This window comes from Mus musculus, chromosome 6 (assembly GCF_000001635.26).
Source record: "Mus musculus strain C57BL/6J chromosome 6, GRCm38.p6 C57BL/6J".
Taxonomy (NCBI): Eukaryota; Metazoa; Chordata; class Mammalia; order Rodentia; family Muridae; genus Mus; species Mus musculus.
The window spans coordinates 33,867,370-33,892,482 of record NC_000072.6 but is presented as its reverse complement, the minus strand read 5'-3'; the positions used below and the strand labels follow the sequence as shown (position 1 = coordinate 33,892,482).

General features: G+C 41.4%; 1 protein-coding gene across 2 annotated transcripts in view; it reads right to left on the bottom strand.

The window, feature by feature from the left end:
* Exoc4 (exocyst complex component 4) overlaps positions 1-25,113 on the bottom strand; it is a 724,890-nt gene that overhangs the window by 81,497 nt on the left and 618,280 nt on the right. Inside the window, exon 15 of one of the 2 annotated variants that reach the window (XM_011241262.1) lies at positions 18,302-18,545. The exons of the other annotated variant lie outside the window; for it this stretch is intronic. Within the exon in view, the coding sequence (XP_011239564.1) occupies positions 18,532-18,545 (14 nt within the window). The 3' untranslated portion in view covers positions 18,302-18,531. Of the gene's footprint in view, positions 1-18,301; positions 18,546-25,113 lie in introns of those variants that run through there. 2 annotated transcript variants of the gene reach the window in all.

The following is a 25,113-nucleotide window of genomic DNA, read 5'->3' as shown; positions in this document are numbered from 1 at the left end:
AGTACTCTAAGGACTGAGTTATCTTCAGCTCCAAGTCCAGCTATGATTGTATTTGTTTTGTTGGAAGCATGCCTCCCACCACATTACCCTAGACTGGGAGTGAAGTGGGGGAATCCCCTTGCATATTTGTCTGCTGACAACCTGGAATGTTCCCCAGCTGCTTCTGTGGAAGCATAGGGTCGTTTTTCAACCTCTTGCCAGTAGGGTTTGGGATTTGGGTTCTGCCACTGAAACTGCTACCCAAAGATGCGTAAGGCATAAAGAAAAGGAAAGCTTGGCTCTCTCCTTGCAGGGCTATCAGGAGGTGCTTTGGCAGCTGGCAGAGAAGCAGCCTGCAGCAGCTCCCACTGTACACAGCTGCTTCCTCCACCTAGGTAGGAGGATCCCTGGGTTGCATTTCCTGATTTCCTGAAAGATGACATCGCCTTTCCTGGCTTTTTGCTTCCTTCCAACTGTTTTCTAAGCTCTCTCAGCACTTTTTAAAACATCTAATTTTTTTCTGGCTTGAAATAGCTAAACTGCTTTCTGTGTTTTTCACTGTGCCCTGATGAATGAAGATAACCTACTTGTGAGATATTTGTGAATGGCAAAATTTGGAACAGGAAAGAGTGGGATGAAGGGTCACTAAGAACTTCTGGCTTGGCAATGATAGTCAAGTACTTGTTGAGCACACACAAAGTCATGGGTTTTGTGTGCAGTACTACATAAGGAAGGCATGGTGGCATATACCTATAATTCCAGCACTTGGGACACTGGAGTGGGAAGATCAAAAGTTAAGGTTATCTTTAGCTACATGGTAAGTTTAAGGCCAGCTTGGGATATATGAAAACAAAAAAGTATTTCTAAGCCATGGACCTTGAAAAAGACAACTCTGGTCACAAGCAAGCAGGTTTCTACTGCACTTTCTGTGTTGTTAGCCAAAGTGAGGGCGAAAGACCTCTATTTAAGTTAGGCACAAGTGTCACAGGCTGATGGGGAGAGGCAGAACATAAATATTGGTTGGATATAAGGGATCTGTTTTCTTCTTTTCCTTCACTGTTTTATTTACACCATCTTCCTTTTGTACATTGTTTCACTTACATGAACCTTACCTTTTTGGTATCTATTTAATACTCACAAATTATGAGTTGTTCTTATTATCAATAATACTTTGTAGCATTTCTTTGGAAAAGAGATTCAGCCTTCTCTACAGAACAGTAAACTTCTGTTTTCTGGTTTTATAGAAGACTGTGCCCAAAGTTTCTCTACTATTCCCAAATATACACCAGTTGAAGATGTAGCTTTGACAGACAGCTAGGTTGATACCATATGGGGACTGTGAATACTGACATCAGCACGGACATGGACAGGTGCAGCTTTAATATGCTGATTTCCTTGCTTCTGGATGTGTGCCCAGAAGTGAGGTGCTGCATCAAATAAATGAGCTATATAGTTTTTAGATTTCTGAGGAAGCATTATACTAGCTGGACTGATGAAGACATATCTCTGACTCTCCCATTCTCTACCCACTCAGGGTTTATTCAGTTATAAGACAAGATGTCCTATCCTCTGAGGCAAAGCAAATGGAACTGAAGGATGTTATGTTAAGAGAAATAAGCCAGACACAGAAAGGTTTTCTCTCACACATGGAAACTAAAAAGGTCAATGTGAACGTCAAATAGTAGTTATCAGAGGTGGGAAGGGGGCTGAAGGGCTAGAGGGAGGCTGGACTGTGGCATCAAGTGCTCATGTCACAGGGAAGTGACAATGGTTCACTACGGTCTATTTTGTGTTTTATGAAGACCTGGAAGAGGCCAAAGAGAAGCACCAAATAGAAATAAAGGAGGTGGAACACACTGCCCTAGCTGGACCTATGTGCTCGCAGATGCCTGTTACAGTGTCTCACAGTACCCTACACATGTGTATGAGTACTCTATGCCAGTCCCCAAAGATGCAGACCTGAACTAAACATACTTCAGGGATACCTTCATGGAGCTGCTTGTAATGGATCTGTAAAGGTTTCCATACAACATTGAATGCATCTTCCAGTCAAATTGCTTGTCCTTGAGGACACAAGGGATGCTGCAACTTCTGGTCCATGGCTTATAAACCAACCTTACATACCTACTGGGTTAAACACTTGGCATTAAGGATGAATCACTTACAGAGGCAGACAAGCTTAGCTGTGTTTACTCATCAGAAAACTCACCTTTAAACAATGAATTCTAGGTGAGGTTCCCTTCCAAGACACTTGGAACCAGAAATGTTTTTTTATTTCAGATTTTTAAGGATCCTTGAACATTTGTTTAGATTTTACTGACTTGACAGCCTTCTGAAAAATTTGAAATGCTCCAAAACTATAGGCCTGGATCCAGCTCCTGTTCCTTAGTCCTTGTAAGTCCCTGGTTAGTTCCACCTGGGTCTTCGGTGTTGTGGGCAGCTGTGACACTGCTCTCTCTCTCTGAAGCATGCTGGCTCCGTTTACCATCACCAGCTCCTCTGCATTTAGCAATCATACTGAGTGTACGGGTCATGATCTAACTGTACTCAAGGGAGTTCATAGTTTTCAGAATCTTTATGTCATTGTGCTGAGAACAAGAATATCTGCTATGACCTAGTACTGTGATATCTTTTACAAAGTCTACAATTTTCAACTTTACCAAATTTCCTTAATACTCTTAAATCCATTTGAGGTCACTTTTAAAGAAGTTAGGTGACATTGAATACATCCCTCAGAAATGTTTCTCCTTTTCTACAGAAGACAGAACAAAAGAAAAGTGGTATTCTGTCTATTAGTACCACGTGCTGTGGCCTCTCTGTCTCCTGCTCCATGTCGGAAGGCAGCCACACACTGCAGCTTCCTGTCCTCAGCAGACAAGATGGCTGTTGGTTATTCTGAGCTTTTGCTTCCCTGGCACTGCACCTCTGGTTCACACTGTGTGTGCATGCTCTGCACTCATCTATGGGAACACATCTTTTTCTCTCAGGCTTTAATCAAACTTTTCTATTTGTTCCCATGAGAGCTTTTTCCTAGGTGATACCTACATGGTGTGTTATTTAACATATGGACTGCGAGGAATAAGAAATAGGACCGAATTCTGCTAGTAGCTCTCAATATTTCAATGGCTGTGTGCCCCAGCTAAATGATCTCACTCCTCAGCGCCACAGTCCTCTGTACTTAAAAACAATGATAATTCAGAATCTGGGCAATGAGTTCTTATGGAGATAACACATACAGGGTATGCCCATGTGCACAGATGGATATATTAGAACCCTTTCTGTTGCTGGAAATATTTTTAAAAAAAGTATGGCCATCCCATGCTATACTCAGCTACTCTCTGCCCTGGTGGTCTCGCCACCTCTAGGCCAGGCCCTCGCAGTGGTCTTCCCAGATCTGGTTCGCCTGCCTCAGAGCCACTTCTTCCTTCTCAGCCATCTACCCCCTGCAGCTAGTGGTCACAAATTCCCTTAATCCAGTAAATCAAAACTGTAGAAGCTAATAAGTAATCAGTCAGATTTATATATCAATAAATTCTCAAATCACAAGATGCCCACACAATAATTTCAGAGTCAATTGATAATAATACAAGCTGCCCACCTAGATTAGACAAGTTATCCCAATTACTCTATCCTTTTATGATATTCATAGCTACCTGGGGCTATTTAAAGCCACCAGGAATCTGGATCTTCTTCCTCTCCCTCCTTTCTTCCCCCTCCTCCTTGTCCTCTCCCTGTCTCTGTCTCTGAAACTCTTAGCTCCGCCTCCCCTCTCCCTGTCCAATCACAGGCTTCTTGTTATATTAATATTTAAATTAATTGGGGGAAGATTCTGTTATAACTTTCTATCATAATGTATTTGCTATTGCCATTTGATCATTCTTAACTTGAATGTTTGAAATCTGAATTGCTAGACAGTTCTATACCTTTCCTAAGGTAGCTACAGTAACAACTCAGGGTGCCCTGTAAGTACTGTAAAACATTACCTTCAAGCTATGTGTATATGCCGTACAGAAAATAATAAAATCTGTGTGTCGATTTGGGCGTCATTGTCTGGGTACTATATATGCAAATATTGCAATAGCTGAAAAAAATCTGAAGAAAGCCAAAATTCCAAAATGATTCTGCTTTCAAGCCCGTGTCTTCTAAAATTTACTTAGCATCTTCTCATCCCTCTCATCCTTCTTCTTCTCCCTTCTGTGCGGGGCGCATCCTTCCATACAGTTCATATCATTTCTACATTATCTACAACTCTTGATGCAATGTAAGTGCTCTGCAAATAGTTACTATGCCTTACTTTTAAGGAAATAATGGCAATGAAAACTGTCTATACATGTTCAGTGCAGCTGTGTTTTTAAATTTTTTCATTGATTCTTAGAGAATTTCACATCATGAGCCAAAACCCCACCCATCTCCCTGTCCCTCTGTTTTTTTTCTTGAATGTGTTTGATCTGAGATGGTTTGATATACAAGGAAACGAAAGGCTAATTGTTTTGTTTTAGTAGCACAAAGCAGAGACAGTTTTCACTATTTTCTCCACTGATGCATCAGTTCTGGCTCTTTGTTTATATGATTCATCTGCTCATTATATGATTCATATGTTCATTGTGTAGCAGTCTTATCTTTCCTTATGTCTTAAGTCTCCCAGGAGCCTGACCCTGACCTTTGCTCACCTCTTTAGCTTCATTGTTTGTAAGTCCCCTATGTGAATACATGGAATACTCTGAACACGCTTTCTTCATAGCCTTCTCTTAATTTTACTTGATTTCTGCATTTTAATATAACTTTCTATTACCTCTTAATATGGCTAATTGCTATTTATATGTCAAGGTGTAAATCAGAGGCCATCTTTTTCAGAAAGGCTTGCCTGACATGTACATTCCCCTAAAGAGCCATACTTCATATATCTCCATCAACATGGTGAGCTCACTTCGTATTTGGCAAACATAATACAACTACATTCCTGTTGTCTTTCCATGACTTACTAGCCATATGAGCAAAGACTGGGTCTACATCCTAGCACATGGGTAGTATTGCTGCTATAATTCACTAACACATACATTTCTACAAAAAGACTTCTCTTCCCTGATGGTTCCATAAGATAGTGCCTCGCCACTTCTCCTGGGTGAGTTTCAGGGAACACACAATTTATGAGTCCTTGTCTATGCATGTGACCCTTGTGATTGTCAAGCTGACTGACTACATGTCCATCTCTTTGCTCAGCTGTGATGCCTACTGGAGAGCTAGACATGGAAACAGCTGGCACAGCCAGAAGAGCACAACAGAGGAGGCAGGAACAGCCAAAGGAGGAAAGCCAAATTCCTCCCTCCAAGTAACACCGTACACCACAGAGTTACAAAAAAACCCCAACTATACAGGGAACATCTTCAAGTTTTTGCATTTTTAGTGTTTATCTAAGAGGTGCCTATTTAAGTATAAAAGTGTAGGCAGCATCTCTCTAAAATACAGACTAGCACATTACATTTCCAAATGTACTTATCTCTGGGAAACAACGATATCACCTCAAAAATAGAAATCATAAACACAGTTGATAGACCAAATGTCTACAGTGAAGAGTGCACAGAGCTTCCCTGGAAAGCACAGAGCCAGAGAAGGGAGAACACCACGCTAGACAAGCTCTCATTTCCAGCACTGTGGCCATCAGATCACAGGCACCTTTCCTGCTTTCAGGTTTATCATCTGTAATATGGAATTAAAAGAACTAGTTTTAAATTAGCGCAGCAGCTCTAGGAATCAGCCTGTGTATGACTACTATAACGTGCAAATGTGCAGGGCTAGGAAGGTTTGGCTAGGATGTACCAGGAAGTCAAGGAGAAAGAGGAGAAAGTTAGAAATGGGCCTGTTACTTCATGGCTTCCTTGGCACCCCTCATTGTTGGTTTTGAGGAAGGAAGAAGGAATGCCCAGTGAAGCTCAGAAAGTGATGCAAAACTCATTTGAGATGAGATGTGATAAGCAGGCCTGCGCACAGTCCCATCAGCTCGGTAAACACCAAGCATGGAGCTAGTACAGACCGCCACCAGTGATAAAGGGCCAGCTAAACACTCGATTAGTTTTTCATTTTGTGAATTAATGTCCTTCATGGAGCGTGTACACTAACTGGTAATGAATTGTCTTCTTCCAGCTGCCCAGGCTACTCTTCACTGACTCTGCTAGCAGGCATACATTTCACTTGGAAATTAGCACTTTTAAGGAGGCAATCATTCCTTTAAAAGAGGGTCATTTTCTGTTAGTCTCTGCAAACATCTTGCTTTAGGAAAATCTACTGTTTTCTTATAAACTATCTGTCTAGTCTATTTTATGAAAAGAAAAGAAAAAAATCCTTCATAGGAATCCATCCATCCATCCATCCATCCATCCATCCATCCATCCATCCATCCATCCAAAGGTCCTAGGTAAAATGGAAATAGGAAAATCCACCCTTTCCAAGTAGTGGTGGCACTCGCCTTTAATTCCAGAACTTGGGAGGCAGGGGAAGGTAGATTTCTTGAGTTCTAGGCCCAGAGTGGGTTCAGGACAGCCTAGGCTACCCAGAGAAACATTGAATAACCACCATCACCATCACCACCACCACCACCACCACCACCACCACCACCACCACCACCACCAAACCAAATGAAACACCCCCAGGAAAATCCATCCTTAACCCCTAAAAGCCCTAACAAGTCAACTGGGTGTGGCAGTAAAGCCTGCATTCCCCACACTCTGAGAAGAGGGAGGAGAATCCCATACTTTGAAAGCCAGCTCCATCTACAAAAGGGTTCTCAGGCAGCCAAGGCTACGCAGCCAGACCCTTTCTTACAAAAGCAAACCATCAAAACCAAACCAATCGAACACCTCTGAAGGCCTATTTGTTGTTTCCCCGTAACAATAAAGGAAAGGCAGTCTCTTCCTGACTAAACTTACATATTACCTGCCATGGGGAGGGGGTGTCTCCATCTGCTGAGAGCCTCCATGCCTTCTCTACCCTGAGAATTAGATGGATAAGCCCACGTCTATGACATGACAGTGTTTCAGTTTCTGGGGTCTAGCACTCTTCCTGTATCTTAGAACTGTGCAGTTATGTTTCAATGCTCTTTTCAAACTTTAGCCAGCTTCCATTGGGCCCTTTATCCGGAAGTCATGCCTTATGATGAAGAAGTCATCTGTTAATCATTTCAAGGTCTGCAGGGAAGATGGTTAGGAAACCAGACTCTTCTGATGTGACAGTTTACTAAACCACTGATGATCTTAAACCATAGAAGCACAGACAGAAGAAGCTAAACTTAAAAACCAGGAGGAAAAATGTGGTAGGTTCTTCAACTTTATCTGGCTTAAAAAAAAAAAAAAAAGAAAAAGAAAAAGAAAAAAAAGGTAGTTGTAAGTTTACCATAAAGACAGGGAGGCTGCTGGCCTCAGTTCTGACTGGTTCTTTTGCTGACTTTTTAAAGAGGGCTTGCGATTCATTTTCTTCCCCAAAGATTTATATGTACCTATTTTCTTAAGAACTTCAAGTTCTTTCTCATATATTACATCTTATTAGCCTTGCAGATTTTAATTAAAAAGATTTCACAGGGGCATACATACATAATAAAAACATTCTCATAAAATATATAAGACAAGTTCCTGTTTCTATACTTAACACCCTTAATATTCATTCCTTCCATGTGAACTACTCCTTTTATTCTTCTCTCTAGAATAGTCAGTATTTCCTAAGCTAGCTACTAAAAATAAAGAAAAAAACAAACAAACCAAAAACCTCTGCACTGATTTAACTCACACATATGTAGATAACTGCTCAGCTAGGCGGTAGACCCTGACATAGACAGGACTCTGTTTCTGTGCTCCCATGAGTCCTTACACTGTAGCATCTCCATGAATCGTCCATGCTGTGCACAATTCTGGGCACAGAGCAGGCAGAATGACAAAGCCAAGAAAAAAGGAAGGGGCGGTGTATTTTGTGTTAGTGTCGATTTTATCTTCACCCGTCCATCCACGGGAACTCTCAGATCTGTCTTTTTTCCCCTGACATCATGACATCATACATTTAAGTAGAGGATTGTTCTTCCCACACTGTGCTCATCCCATGGGTGCTGGTCCTCACATCTACCACGCTGTCACTTTGCCTTCACTGCTGGCCTTGCTTGTCAAAAACATCCCGGTGACGACATTTCTTTTGCCCTTGGACTCTCGCCAGTTTATAGAGAAGTTCAGTTCCTAAGAGTTCAAAATTCTGCTTTCCCTTGTGACACACACATATGGTTTTTCCTTCACTATATTACAACAGCTCTTAAGTGAAGCTGATGGTTTTGCTGTAGGTTGATTAGCCTTTCTTAGACATTCAGAATGTGCTGTGGAATATACTAGCACTCATCCTTTTTTTCCTTAACTCCTCAAGAGTTTCAAGTTTTGAACACTTTACGTGTAGTTGCTCTCCGCTAACCCCTCACAAAAGGAAGAGCTCCACAATGACTTCCCTGCCCTTGGGGAGTAAGAGGAGCCACAGATGCAGTGAAGGGTTGGCCACGGCCATCTTGTCAACTGGAAGAGCTTTGCAAGGCAGCCATGCCCCCACCCTGCTGTGCACACTCTGTGGGATCGGCCCCCTGCCGTGGCAGTACCTGCCACCCCTGTGCTGCAAAGGCATCCCTGAAGCACAGCGTGTGAAAACATATTGAAATCCTCTTCATAGCACAATGCATCTGTTCTAAGAGGCTGAATGGGAGATGCCAGGGGAACATTAACTCAGAATTTCCTAACTTGAGTGCAATTAAAATCTCAGCCACAGTACAGAATTAATGTAGCCCTTTGAATTTTAAATACATATTATAATTAAATGACACCCATCTGTAGAATATGAGAGTGCATTTTTATTGAGGATTTCAAATGATATAATCTGTTTCTATGAAGCATAAATGGCTTGGTTCATGTTTTCAGAAGCCTCAAGAGCATTATATAGATGTGGTGTAAGCTTGTGTGGTGACACTCACTTTTGCTCAGATGTAAATGTCTGACTTGTTGGTTACAAACTGTTTGTGTGAGATCAAGGGTGTCAGAAAATAAGAGCATGGTTTTTCAAGTGTTCAGGTTGGGGTCTCCACAGATACCACTTGATGGCTAACGGGAACAGAGGGTCACAGCAGCACCTGTCTGCTATGACTAGTGCCAGATTGGGACTGCAGTCCTCTCTGAATGAATTTAACCCATCTATGGTGAAGTTTGCTACTGAGCCCAACTAACAGTCATGGGCTGCAAAGTTTGTTTTGACAAGAAGGAGAGCTTTAGGTACCTGTAACATTTCTCAGGAAACAGAGCTGCACTACCGAGGACAGGGTAAATATATGGCTATGCATTTAGAGTGGCCATTTATTGGTTCCTTGCTGTATATTTCCACAGTTTGAAGAACACACACAGCCAGAGATACTCAGGAAACCTCTGGTTCTACTCTTGGCTGTGGCACCACCTAGCAGGGTGTCTTCAGGACATACAGTGAGATGAGAGGAAGAGTACAGGGCACTGGGCTTACCTGCTGTTTAGATCCTGCCCGCACCACTCTTGGCCTCCATTTCCTCCATGAGAAATGAGGGCACCCATCCCATCCCGTGCAGGCTGCTGGAAAGGCTGAGACAAGATGACACAGCCTGTCTCCCACTTGCTGCTGTTCAGGAAATGCCAGTCACAATGTAGTCCAAACCCTAGGCTGGGAGCAGGCTGCCCTAGGTTCCAGCTCTGGCTCTAGCACCTACTATCTTATCTCTTAGGAAAGTTGTTTTATCTTTGAACTTTACTTTTGGTTTCTGGAAAAATGGAGGTGAGAATGCTCACTGCTGTGCTTCCACCTGCTCCTGTGACAAGTGTTTATGCTCTTAGGGTCTCATCTCTATGCTGCACTGGAGATCTGAGGCACTCTTGAGCAGGTGCCAGAGGCCCTAGAGCAAATACACATCACTGCCTTGCCCCATCACACACCCTATGGCCTCTCCCTTCATCTTCAAAGCCAGCAGTGCAACCTCTCTCACAGTGTAGCCCACGACCCTACTCTCATCTCTCTCTACTTGTGACGACGCTGGGTTCATGTGCATGGACTGGGATAATCTCCCTGTTTTAAGGTGAGCTCGTGAGTAACGCCAATTCCTCTCTGCCTCCTAGATTCCTAGCTTTTGGGTATTTGGGTACAGGCATCTATGATGAGGCAATTGTTCCTTACTGTTTGGTGTACTGAGGTGGGGGGAGGGGGCAGATATCCAACCTTGGGTTCTTTCCAGATAGAACAATTCTCCTTTCAATGCATCCACACATGGGATTCAGGCAAACACTCCAGAGATATGCTAGGCTCTTCCTGGGCTAGTGGGATTTAGCCTCACCTGTCATTCTGAGGAGCTCTCTCTGTGAGGATTCTAGACTCTCTCTTTCCTATAGCCCAACCTTGGGTTTACATGGTGTACCAGTTTTCTGCGATTCTACATGAAGTTATCTGTTATCTTCTCACATGCTGAACTGGTATGATTGGATATAAAATCCCATATTGAAAATAAATTTTCTTATGTTCCCTAAAGGTATTTTTCTTCTATCCTCTGACTTTCTGTGCTAATTTTATCCTCTCTCTTTTAAGAAAGAGTTCTCTTTTGACAGCGTAGTACTTTCTCTTTATTTGAGGATTCTGCAACCTTGTGATAAACATGTTGGTGAGAACGTAGGTTTGTTTTTATCTATTTAGTAGTTTAATGTGAATTTTGTATTTTCTGTCTTTGGAAGTCTCCATACATTTTTGAATGGCCTGCCTGCCTTCCTGCCTTCCTGCCTGCCTGCCTGCCTGCCTGCCTTCCTGCCTCCCTGCCTCCCTGCCTCCCTGCCTGCCTGCCTGCCTGCCTGCCTCCCTCCCTCCCTCCCTCCCTCCCTCCCTCCCTCCCTCCCTCCCTCCCTCCCTCCCTCCCTTCCATCCCTCTTCCTCCTCTTTGTGGTCCTTGTCAAAGACTGTGCTGTTCTTCACGGTCCTTTGTCTCCTTTTTTTTCCTGTTCTATTTTCTTAGATGTTTTATTAAGTTTTACTTTTTTCTAATCTTTCTAAGATTTTAATTTCACTTTCATCAAAGCTACTTCTAAGGTTTCTTATGTTCTGGGTGTCTTGCTATCATACTGGATACTGATCTTGTCTCACAGATGTGATATTTTACTTACAGGTAACTAAACTTTTCCAAGCTCCTCACCTCACTTTCTGGAGAATCCCTGTTTCCTCTAGGGGACTATTTCTGCTTGTTTTGGACTCCTTGCTTTATATTACACAGTCTTCATAAATAGCTACTGTCCCTGGTTGTGTGCCCACTTCTTAGAGGGGCTAAGTAAAGTTCTATGTCTAGGGAGATAGAGCTGGTGGACTACAGTCATCCTCGTTGATGACTTGGCAGGCCTCTTTTTATTGTTAAAATGACCTTTTCAGGGGTGGTGAGATTTTTCAGTGGGCAAGGGTACTTGCCACTAAACCATAATGACCTAGGTCAAGTTTCAGAACTCACGTGGTAGAAGGACCTCCACATATGTGCCATGATACATGTATACATGTGCACATGCAGACAAAAAAAAAATCAATCAATAAATGTAAAAATAGTTTTAAAAATTAGTGCACAAAGTAACGGCTCAGATGACACTTTCATACATGTTTTTGTTTTTGTAGGGCCTCATCCTTCTGCCCACTCCTGCTGGTCTCCCTCCTCCACTTGCTGAAGCTCCTCCCCATGTCACATGCATTCTGTTCCATCTTTCCCTCCTCCCTCAAGGCCTCTTTCCATGTTCTTGTGGCAGGCCTCCTTCACTGGACAACTTCTAACATTAGTGTCTTTGGCTGCTCTGCCCCTTTTGGGAGATGTTGAGATTCTCTTAGTCTCTTTCCTGAGGTTATATACTCTGATGCTAGGCCACAGGGAACAAAAGGGAACAGTCATCAGTATAAACTTTGCCTAATTTAGCTATGACTTATTATACTTTAGCCAATGAGTTTTCGGCTTTATCAGGTTTAGAGACTAAATCTTGAGGGTGTGTGTAGAGGCACATGTGGGCATGTTGTAGGAAAGAGGATTTATTTAACCTGGCTTACACAATATGTACTGCTTAGTGCAACGATGGCTATCTAAATGCTGAAGATGCAGAGAACATGGCAGCTGCTCAGATCACGATGTTGGATGCGTCAGCAGTCCTAATGTGGTGCTGGAGGGCTGGGGGCTCCTGAAGAGCCACTAGCATTTAGGCCCATGTTGGAAGGCTGAAGAAGGTGGGTCCTGATGCCAGTGAAGGACGTAATCATCTTCAGCAACAGTGTAGATGGACTCACTTTCTCCTCTAGAGAGCAGACATGCACGGGTCTGACATGCTTTGAGCCAGTGTCACTCATTGAACCTGGAGCTCACTCACTGCAAACACTGGCCAGCCAGCAAGCCTAAGGGATCCTTCTGTTTCTGCCTAGACAGCACTAGGATCACAGGCTTGTACCACCATGTCTGGTTTTTACCTGGGTACTGAGAATTGAACTCAGACCCTCATGTTTGCATAGCATTTTACTAACTGAATCACCCTACTGTACCTCCTGCTATTATATACAAATAATGGTACAACTAGGTGAAATGGGGGAAAATCTGAGGTATCTCTTAAAGACTTGCTCAAACAAGTCTTCTTGCTTTTAGCCTCCTCTTTATTTCTTCTTTCAATGTAATGAGCTATGCCAATAGCCTGGATTTTTCATTTCTAAAGAGTTTCTGGACTATTACAGATGTAATGTTCATTGAGTGCACATTTGTGCCAAAGTTGGTGCTGAAGAAAAAACTGTATAAGGAAAGAGAAACCTAAGTGGAAGGCAGGAGGTAACATTGTCAATAAATAAAATCCCCAAAGAAAAACAAGAAATATAGTCAAATATACTGCATCAAATGATAAAGTTAAATGACTGAAGCATGGTGGGAATTTAAAGGTAATCATACCATTTATGATTGCCTATGTGAAGAGAAACTCTCCACAGAGATAAATGGATTCCTAGAGAAGGATCTTCCTATGCTATAATTGTTACTGTTAGTCTTAGTATGGGAAAAGAACAAAGTAATTGTAGAGTTTGGGAAAACCAGGAAAAGGTTCATTTGGGAAAACTCTGTAAACAGAAGCAAGGGAATGCACAGCAGGCCCTCCCTGGCAGCACTGAGTTCCAGCTAAGAGACATATGCAGACTACTTCTATCTTTCCTTTGCATCATGAGCTGTTTGCTGCGGTTGTCAACATGCACACTGACTTTGTTAACATCGAGATCAACATCAATGCTGGTAAGTCACACGCAGCATACTGAGGTTGGCCCTGACTGCTGCCTGATGCCATTGGCTTTCGATTTAAGTGGGTGTGAAGTGCTGGTGAGAAAAAGGAACAGTAGCCGCAACAATCTGGCAACAGTGGCCTTTTTAGCAAAGCTCACATGTCTACTTCTACTCAGAAAGCAGAAAAACGAGTGGATTGCAATATGTAATTGGCCCTTAGTTAATCCTAGCTAAGTATCTACCTTTCACTATTCATGTTGCCAAGGCTTTCCATCTACATGGAGTAGATGCGCTTCTCAACCCTTTAGGTGTTGGGAGCAGTCCTGCTGAAGCCAGCCGATAAGACTTCTGCTGTTCCATGATGTGTGTGACGCCTTAGTAGAGGGTTAGCATATACAGGGAACCACGGACTAATCCATCATCCACGTAGAGGACACAAAAACCAGCTCATTAACATTTAGGAATCTTGACTTCCTAATCTCAAATCCGGAATATCTTGAACTCTTGGGACCCATATAAGAAAAATGGTAATTTAGTTTATGTTTTTCTACCAGGAATTAATTAAAGACTAAAGAATATAGTTATCTAAAATTAAGGACTTGAAAGTTATTGTAGGTGTTTAAGTTAATACATATTTATTTGAAAATGTTTAATATGAATAGTGTTATTGGCCTGTTAGTATTCAGCCCATCTGCCTCAATCTGCTCAGGGTCACTCAGATGTTTAACGGTACATGAAATTATCCTGCCTTTTAAAGGAAAATTATTTAAAAGAGGGCTAACTGGAATAAAAGAAAACCCTATGAACAATCCTTACACTAAGACATGCCTCACATTAACATCTAGTGGAAGGATGCATGAAAAACTTTGGCTTTAGGGAAATAGTGGAATGTTTAAAACACTTAGTGGTCAAGTATATGAAGACCATTGAGCAGACCACAGAGAAATACTAAAAAGAAGAATAATTTTAATTATGTGTTTTACTCTCTATAGTCTTTACCCTAGGAGAAAAAAACCAAGTGTACTTGTATTATCAGTTCAAAAATGGAGTTTTTCTTTTAAATAAGGAAGTGGGCAGAAAACATTCTTTGTGAGTCAGACTGACTAACTATAAATAAGAAACATAGCTTTCCTCATTATATATTAGTGGAGTAAAACACGCATAGACCCAATTCTCAGTTTTCCTTCGAGGAAACAGTCTTTTCCTGTACCTTAATTCTCCAGTGGCTGATGGCTGACATTGACTGACAAGATATGGTTGAAGACAGGTTGGACAAATTCTATAACATGGGCTTTGGTATCTAAGCTTCTCCCTTTGCCTTTGTGGAGTTTCCCTGAGTGTTTCCTACTTTGCAGCAGCCAAAGATGAAAGGCCACAGGAGAGGAGGGGTCTGCTTTCCTGAGTGAGGTAGCCCCTAGCTGAACCTAGTTCTCTGAGGAGCTTTGGAGATAGAGTGGCCAGGCAGCATACTGAACTCTGGTAAATATTTACTTACAGATAAACAACAGAAAATTCGAATTCCCACACACTCCAGTGTCATTTTTTTGCATGTTTTTGGCTATGCTATGCTTCACTCTCCAATGACTAAAGTGGACAGAGAGCTTCCATGCAGGACGGATGCTCGCTACCCTCTGCTTTCCTGTGGAAACATCTTTTCCTACCTCATGGCCTTCTATCCTCTTCCACTCACTGCAAGTTATCTTCTAATTATGCTATATTTTCTGAGACAATTCACAGAGCCAATGTGATAAAACTCCCAAACAATAAGGCCATCAGAAGCAAACGCAGTGTTGGGCGTGATGAAGCACACCTTTAACAGCTTTAATTCCAGCATTCAGGAGGCTGAGGCAGGAGGATCTCTGAGTGTAAGGCCAGCCTGACCTAGTTAGTGAGCTCCAGGATAGCCAAGACTATGGTAGTGCTGTTCCTAGAGTCCTTCATAGCTGAGGGCCTTTCACTATATATCCTAATAGAAGTGATTCTGGAATTCAAATTACTAGTATGTATATATTTAGTCATTTATAATTTATGCATATTTATAATGTTATAAATATAACCATTAATATAACCTAAAAAGAAATCAGTCTTAGACAAGTTAAAGATGGGACAAATGAAGTTAAAAAATGTCTTTCCAATCATGAGCTTTAAATCACACTAGACAATAGCTCAAGGCATAAAAAAGTTAGGACAAGCAAGATTCAAATTGAGGATTTTAGATAAAAATCCATATTTCAAGTAACTTCTTTGACTCATTTAAGTTCTTGGCCAAATTTTAGATATTTGATTTGGCTGCCATTTTAGGTCAGACACACAACAAACTCACAAAGATACTTACTAGGGGTCAGGGTTGACATTTTCTCATGTTTTGCTTTTTTTTGTTTTTTGTTTTTTTGTTTTTTTTTCTTGCTTGGATTTTTAACCAATGGTTTCCCTTTAAATAATTTTCTTGTGAAAGTGAGTTTAGTGAAAACTAGAGCTCTAACATCTGCCAACACTCCTAAGGAAACACCGTGAAAGAGGGCACAGAAAGAGCCAGATCAGGGAGTCTGCAGTGAGACGGTGTCTCCTAGTAATCTCAGAAGCTATAAAATGTCCCACAGACTGAGCACCCAAACATTGAGATGAACAAAGATGACACCAATGAACCTGCCAGAGTGGATACAGAAAAGCCCACAAGGCCCCAACTCTGCACTAAGAACTAAAGGCAACTGAGAAGCATGGGAAGCAGGGAGGTGGTCTTCCACACCAAATGGTTGCTCAGGGCCAAACGGCCAGCTCTGAAAACACATACGAGTCATAGTCTATGAGTTTAGTAGGTTACACATAGAAAGATATATGTATATAATAATGCATGTATATATACAACAACAATTAGTGGAAAAGAGGCCATGAACTTGAAGGAGAGTATGTAGGGGTGCTTATACAGGAAGGTTTGGAGGGAGGAAGAGAAGGGGAAAATAATATAATTGTATTATACTTTCAGCCAGCCAGCCAACCAATCAACCAGCCAATTAACCAGACAACAAAATATCGAATAGAAAATTGGGAAATCTAGTTCAGTAGATAGTTTTCTAAAATGCTGAAAAGGAAAACAACAACAACAATAGGCAAAGGATGTCAGCCTACCTCTGTGGAAACCTTAAATTTTTTTTTTCCTCTCAAGACACTTTACTAATAGGACTTTATATATTGCCCGAATGAAGACCCTATGCCATTTCTAATACTAAAACCAATAATGTAATTGTTTAGTTTTAAAAAGCATATATAGTCCAATGTGTTGCTTCACATATTCTTAGGGGGTATACAGTCCAGACTGATAGTAGACCAGGAAGTTTAAAGTTTAATTGTAAGTATTGAATTTCTTAGGATTAAAAAAATAAGGCATTATTCAGAAGGTTTTGTTTTATTTTTCATTATAATTAGACATAAGAAATGACTATTAATTTGAAAGGGACAGATGAAAAATAAAATAAACCGGCCGCAAAAATAAACTTCTATATAATTCCACCTGTAGAGAGTAGCAAAATAGCGACATTTCTAGAGATAGAAAGCAGAATGCTCATTGCTTGGGGCAGGGGAAAAAAAAAGAAATAATTTAATAGATACCCAGGCTTTCCATCTTCAAAGGAGAGGAAAGTTCTGCAGCTAGATGGTGGTGATGTTTGTACAACAATGTGCACAATTCGGGAATGTACTTAAAGCCCTCCAACTGCCCATTACAATGGCTGAAACAGTAACGAAGGAGAGAAAGTGCCTTTCCTAGGCAATGATCCTAAAAGAGGAGCAGAGTCTGAACTCTTGCAACAATTCAAGTGTTTTAGGACCCCACGGGCAGCAGAGCAGGGGTCAGCAGGGAGCTCTGTCTATCACCTGCCACTCTTGAGAGCCAGGCCCAGTTGAAGTATGGGCATGTTTTAAGGACAGTGATTATGTAAGCAGTGCAGGTAGAACCCTCGATGTTAAGGGCTCAGGAAATAGATGAACTATTGTTTTCTTGTTATAACAGCACAGCGTCTTCAGGCCCATCTGGCCTGATAGACTGAAGTTAGTTTACAGAGAAGTTACTCACAAGAACTCGGGGCTTCACATCAGACCCCGATTATTATCGTTACGGATAAATACAACCTTCCATGTGCCTGAGTTCCCAGGCCACATGGAATTTGGAAAGCTGTGAAAATTAAGAGCTCAAAAATCTAATTTCAGATGCAAAACATCAAAGATTCCCTTGACAGTGAAGTCAAGTTAGCAAGCAGACTGCCTGGGCCATCAATGGGGAGAATAAGAGACACAGAAACAGGACCCAGACTGGGGCACTTCTCATCAAGAGAAGTGGGCACACACTGCAGTGCGGTGAGAGTGGCAAGGAAAATGATCTCAGAAGGAAAGGGCTTCACAGGAGGCAGGAGAACACAGACATCAGCGCTCACTGGAACAGGTGGTGTGCATACATTAGCTGACTTGATCCCCTGAGCAATCCTACCGGGCTTTAAAATATAAATGACATGTTAGCAATGTTAAGTACTTTGCCCAGGTCATCTCTTGGGCTATGCTGGGACTGAAGTGCAAGTCAGGCAAGGGGGTACAAAATTAGGTGTTGAGTCGGCTTCCAAGTTCCACGGGTAAGGCTGGGTCAGTGGAGAGAAAATCAGCATGGTGCTGAAGAAAATTTTGTGCAAATGAGAGGAGGTGGTTCTGGCCAATAGTGACACTTGTGGCAGCCATCTGTCTGTGGGTGACCTATGCTCTGCTTTCCAGAGAGGCTGGCGCAGTGACATATGCAGAACTCTTGTGGGGGTGTTTCTCCACCACACTTTCAAGATTTCCGTGAAAATAAAAGGCTGTTGGACTGAGTTAATGCGTTAATTGGGCTTGTGGTGCCTTTAACCAAATGACACACAATGGTTGAGTTTTAGATGCACTGCCTTCCAGAGATAGACTTGAAGGAATCCCTAAGCATCCTCCTGCCTCTGAAAACTGAGCAAATATTTTTCTCATAAAGCCAGCCCCCCAAAAGTTCTTATTATCAGAATATCAGGGGAGACTACAAGGTCATTTTTATTTTGTTCACAAAATGTATAAAACTTGAAATTAAAATGTGGATTTTCTTTTTCTCATTTTTGAGATGATTTCACTGTACAGATATTCCTGCCATCAAATTCAATTCTGTTGTTTCTCTAAACACATCTTGTAATGCATGTGTCCTTAGCAGGCCCAGGAGACAGCTACCGCTGGAGGAAGATGTGGCCGCTTTGTTCTGCTTCACTGTTCTAGCAGGTTCTCACTAAAAAAACAAGGGATTTGGCCTCCAGTTAGAAAGAGCACAGGACAAAAGTCTGAAACACCTAAAAAAGTATGTGTTCTAGGTCTGGCTCAGAGTCAGGTGAAGTCTATGCTTGCTTTAAAAGCAACCCTTTTAGAACCATAGGTGGTATAACTTCTCAGAATGAGGACAGTTAACGTTCTCAGTAATGAGAGCCTCACATAGAGGAGATGGTGTTTGAGCTGGCATCTCCTCCCAGGTGTCAGGCTAATGACTTTATCATCTTCCTTTCAGGAACTTTCTCATTTGGAGACCGTCTGTGTTTACAGAGAGATCTACTTACCCTGCTTATCCCCACCGCGCTGAGGCTCTATAATATAGAAATTCTGATAGTACCTCCTTTGCCTTGTCTGCTATGCACATCACACTGCAATACCCTTGTCTTTACCTACCACACACTGTGCGTTTGGGCAGCAAGGGAGGGACGTGGAGTCCAGAGAAGCACAGACTACGCACATGCTGGAAAATAAACGATAAAGAGAAGAGGGGAAACCCCAACTGCAATTAAAATGCCACAGTCCTTCACTGCGTCCCAACGCTGGGTAATACACACACTTCCAATAACTTTAATCTCTAAGTGGTGATTGTTGGAAAAAAAGAAATCAAGTTTGCGTTTTTTTTTTTCTTCTTCTTTTTTTTTTTAAAGACAAGAGGAAAGAAAATGACTTGTCATATCTGGCTGGTTTAGAAATATAAAATCCAATTCTGAAGAAGCAGAGATAAGGAAAGTGCAGCGGAAGAGCCATCAGCTTAGCAAACACTAAATAATGAACAATGCAGAGACTGTCCGGAGTGATAAAATGCTCTATTAGAGGGACTGTTTTTAAATGAGTGATAATTGTGGCACATCCACAGTGAAAGGTTATTGAATTTTTATCTGCAGAAGAAGCTTTTGACAGACTTGCCAGAAAAGTCACCTACAAATAGCACCTGCTTTAGATGAGTTTGTCCAAAGGGGCTTTCTGGCGTGTAGCATCTTTCTGACATTTGCAGGTTTTTGCTTTTCTCAAGGATCAGATCAGATAGTCTGGGTTTCTGTGAAGCACGTGGGTTTTTCATAAGCCTTATAGAAAAGTTCCCATTATTATTCCTTTCATAAAAATTGAATTAAGTTGTTAGGTAAAAACTCAGTCAAATCTACTCAGAATTCAACAACCGGAGTATAACGATGTTAGTGTCCAGAACTACACTATGAATAAGCAACACGATGCCTTGGAGACTCACACCTGACATATTCGTTTTCCTCACATGACAATAGAGGTCTTCTACACTTTTCAGAGTAATTTGTAATATAAATCATATTCATAGATTTAAGATAATAAAAGAAACTTTCCTTGAACACATGACAAAGAGTTTTTCAAAACAGGTCCTCTGGGGGCCACAGTGGGGGGTGGGGTGGGGGGGGGTCAGGGCCAGCCACAGTGGGGGAGGGGCAGACAGGGCCAGTCACAGTGTGTGGGGATGGGGAATGCCAAGATTGCTTCCTCCCACACTTCCTTTCAGTGTACAAGATGCAATCCGGGCAGCCCAGGGACTCAGCATAGTTTTCACCTTGTTGCTGTAACTATGGGGTAAAGAATGCCCCTGTTTGTGTTTCAGCCTAAGAATGTGTCTGCTTGTTTATGTGGGACAGGCTCTGTCTGTCTGTCTGGGCTCTGAGGTACCCACACCACAGGTGATTGCTGGATATCCTGATACACTCAGAAAACAGATTTACTCATCAATTTTTGTTTTTTTGTTTTTGTTTTTTGACCTTGGGCAAATGGCCAAATTCCTGTGCTCCATGATCATACTTTGTTAAACTAAGAGAATAAAGGCTAGCCTTCAGTAAAAGCTGTCAACTATAGCTTGAGGCAGGAATGTGCAGTTAAGAATTAATGTCTATAAAGGTCCTTGAAACCATGAAGTGTGCTCTCACTGTGGAATGCCATCAATGTCATTATGCTGTCTTTTGGGCTGCTACATGCATACACATTCACACACACACACACACACACACACACACACACACCCCTTTGGTAGTCTAAGAAAAGTCTGTGTCTACTACTGATGAATACAAAAACGTTCTGAAGTATATCCTGTTTAAATTTAAGGTATTTTTCTACATTCAATCCTACCCAATGATGGAAATTTCTAGATGTAAGCAGCCAGTCCTTTCTCCCCTCCGCTTCTTGAATTCCTTGTCAAGATTCATCTCTTTTCACTCACTACATTTCCTAACACAGCTGAACTTTGTATCAAAGGTGAAAAAAAATTAAAAGGCATAGTTTTCTCAATTGAGTTCATTAAGTCATGAATTCACATTGGTTCTTGGGCTTACCTCAAGTTTAAAAGCACCTAAGTCATTGACAGGAGCCAAGATCTAACAGTACACTATGTGCCTTCAGGTCCTGTCTGTTACTGTTCCTCACTGTAACATTTGGACCATTTGGCAGCCAAATTGATCCCTTTAGATTTAGTGTTTAAGCTGTGTGTGACAGTTGCCATCCCTCCTTACTATTCTGAGGGTGCTACCTCAGCCCCAGGGAATTCACATCCTCTCCTGAGGCCGGCCCTGAAATTTTAGCATGCCACTTTAGAACTTTCTTTATTTTCTTTAAATCTCTGCCTCCCACCTTTGCCAGAGATTTTCATTTATATTTATTCTTCCTGTTTCCATTTTATAGTTTTGTTTTGCAGACACAATCATTCAGCGGAAAGTTCCCAGCAACCACACTTAAGCATCCATGATATTATCATATTTTAATAAAATATTCCCCTTATGGATACAAATGTTGGCACTTTCAAAGAAATAGCCACATAATTCTTTATGGGCAGATACTTAGAAGTTCGTAATTATATCGGAACGCCCACAGCACTAGCCTCCTCTAGCTCTGCAATTGATAACTGCCTCCTTACAGAGTGGGAGGAAGCTCTGCTCCCCAATCAGGACTTGGCACAAGACAAAGAGCTTTACAAAACGCCAGCAGACTAAAGGCAGCGAACTGGCTTAGGTGTTCAGAACAAAGAACAGGACACATTCTAGACATTACCTTAAAAGAAGCAGTGTGGGGAGAGGCAAAAGTAACCATAGTTTGGGAGCCACTCCTAGTAGGAATGTCTCAAAAGGAGAGTAGCTCTTATGCATCAGCATTTAGGAGTGTTCAAAACAAAAGCGTACAAGGGGAACCTCTAAGGGCCCCCCTGAAGCTTGGCATTAATCCACAGTCATAGCGCATATCAATGAGAAGCAGAAGGCAGCCCAGGCATTTGGCTTTCCTTATGACACCCAGGGAAAGGATTATCTCCATTCCTAATGTCAGTAGTCAGTGTCTTCAGGACCAAACATTCTGACCACAGCAGCTTCTCTACTGTTCTTTTCTTGTTATAAGCGTCAACGAGTTTATAAAAACCAATACCATACAATTAATGAGAAAAAAAAAAAAGGAAAAATTATCAGTTGGCACTTTTGTCTAAACAAAACATGATTAGTTGTGAAGTTGGTATAACATGGCAGTGAACTTGGATATTATTTTAATGGAAGGAAGGCTAATACAGAAATATACTCAATGTTGATTAGAGAAGCCCCAAACAGACTCAGAGATGGTCAGTGGGTGGGACACTTATGATGGAAATGTCACCAATGGTAATTTAATTTTCTTAGTAAACATCATGGGCATGAAATTAAACAATGACTTTGTACCACCCATAAAGGAAGAATGGAGACATGCTATGAGTTCATTTTAGGAAATGACAGCTACTGACACCTGACAGTGATGACGGGACTAGAAAACCTATGTACAGAAAGATGATTAGAGAAGCTAAGCACACAAGGGCTGGCTCAGACAGACTGAGGCGGGATGTCTGATAACAGTGCACAAATATTTGAAACTTGTAAATACTGAAGCAGGAAAGGAATCACCACACAGAGAGTTCTAATTAAAAAGAATCAGATGCAATTAGGACAAGGGGAATGCTGGCTTAATGGTTTAACAAAAGCAAAGCTGAAATGGAACTATATCCCATGGGACACTTTTATTCTCATTTGTGCCGCAGCAGACAAACTAGGAGGTTTGCATCTCATTTTTGTTTACCATCAAGACACAAAAAGACCAGATAGTGAGTTTTTCCATGGAAAGATGCAAATCAACTTTAGAAAGCATTGTAACATATAGTGGGTAACATATGGACATGCCGTGGTATGCCACACAGCCATGTGGACATGCAGGTGTGGTTGGCTACCCGCATCATTCTCTCTACGTTTTCACTGCTATAACTGGCTGGTACCTGATTCTATATTCACTTAATGGTTTTGGCAACTAGAGCCTTTTGTGTTAAGAAAAACCTTCCTGTTCTCATTTAGTACCTTCAGAAGTATAAAAAGAATAATTTTCAACCATTTTGGGCAACAGTCAGGCTAATAACTCCTGAGTCAAAGTGAGTCACTGTGCTGACTCTTGCTACACATGCAAGTACCTCATCTCAGTGGCCGCTGCTCCTGCCTACAATGTGGGATAATGTCAACAACATTCTTCTAAGAATAGAACCAGCAAGTCTCCGGTAGAATACTTCTTATATACATGGAACTATAGCAATGGAGGAAGAAATGCTTAAGGGCGCTAGGTCAGTGGTTCTCAACCTTGACTTTTGCTATTAAAAAGCCAATGCAATTCTAATATGAGCTGAGGTTGTTAGCTCCCTATGGACAACTGTAGTTCTTAGATTCATTGGACTGGCTTGGGGTGCGGCACAATGCTCACACATACCCTGTCCCTCGCACTGATTACCTCTGGAGTGGGGCCCGGCTCTCCTACTGATTATAGCTTATATACTGTCAAGTGTGAGAAGTGCTACCCAAAATATTTGCTTGGAAAGTAGATTTTTAATTCAATACTACACATTAAAATCAGATGACAATGCATTAAAAGTGGCTATTTTAGTGAAGAGACCCCAACATGGTTTTGATTGAAATAATACAGCTGTATGAGTCCATTAAATGCTGTTAATACTCATGACAGCTAAGTGGTAGTGATGGCCCAATAAAATACCGCAAGCACAAGATTAGTCCTCCCCTCCCCCATATGGAGCCTTTCTGAGCTGCCAGTTACAATCTATATCGATAACATCACTATTTGAACTGGATAGCCAGTTATGAAAGTATTGAACTTGGCTAAACATTTGGCTCATAATAGGTACATTCATTATATGTATATTTTAAAGATCACTAGAAAGATTAAGTGGGCAAAGCCACTTTGTGGTGGGAAAGTAGAGAGTTGATCTGGAACCCTGAAGGAATTATCTAGGAAAGATTAAATGAATTGGAGGCATGGAAATTAAATTGAAAATGGTATCAATGATAAGTTATGGTGATAACATGAATGGTTCCTGGGAAGAGAATAGTATTATATCAGGTACTACTCCTTTCTAAAATCCATATGCCCAGACTGATCAAGAAGATAACAGATAGACCCACAGTGAAAGACATTCTGTAAGTACCCAGCCAGTATTACTCTCTCAATGTAGCAAGGTCATCAAGAGCTGGAAAGTATGTATTTTAAGGCCTCTGATGTGATTAAAGATAACATATGGAAAACAAAACAAAACAGGAAATGGGGTGGGGGGGGTAAGAGGGAGTTGATTAAAACGTACTACATAAGTGTGACATACTCAAACAATAATTAAACATCAAACAATCAATTAAAAATCACAAGGGAAGTCTAGGAAACCATTAGTCTTCATGATGCAAGGAAACAGGATGGTTATGTATACTGTGATATCCTGGGAAGGAATGTACACTAGACCAAACCAAAGAAAACTGAAAGTATAGAGTTTAGTTCACAGCAATACATCAGTATTGGCTCATTAGTCAAGATAAATAGTCTATCTCAATGGAAGATATTAACAAAGAGGGCATATGGAGATTCTCTGTACTGTCTTTGAAACTTGATGTCTAAAAACATGAAACCTTATTTTTTAAGCTTAATAAAGATGAACTTAGGAGCCTCATGATGGATCTACTGGCCTGACATGGTGTACGACTGCCTGGACCCTTGACAACTGTGAAATAAATGTGAAGAATACAAAAGAGTCAGTAGAGCAACTTGGGTCTTAAGATAACCAAGAGGAAATGAGGGCCATTCTATAATGTCTGTCACCAACATGAAAAACCAAAGCAAACCAAACAAACCAACTGAATAGTGAAATAATTAGATTACAAGATAAGTTACCTGAGGTTGTTAAAAAAAAAAAAAAGTAAGAAATTAAGTCCCTCCAACAGTGGTACATCTTTGCCTGGCAATATGGGAGAAACAGGCACCGCTAAGTATACCAGCACTATAGCACTGAACTGTGAGGTCAAGAAGCTGGTTCAATGGGAGAAAGGCCCATAAGCATCTTTGCAAAGAGTGGATGGATTCCCAAGAGAAATATGTCTGAGAAACTCTACTGCTGTTCCATCTTAGTCAATACATTAAAAACCTTCGTAGACTTAGGGTAGAGAGGCATACTTGGGGCTTTCACAATAATGTTTCCTGAGTTACATGATCATTTA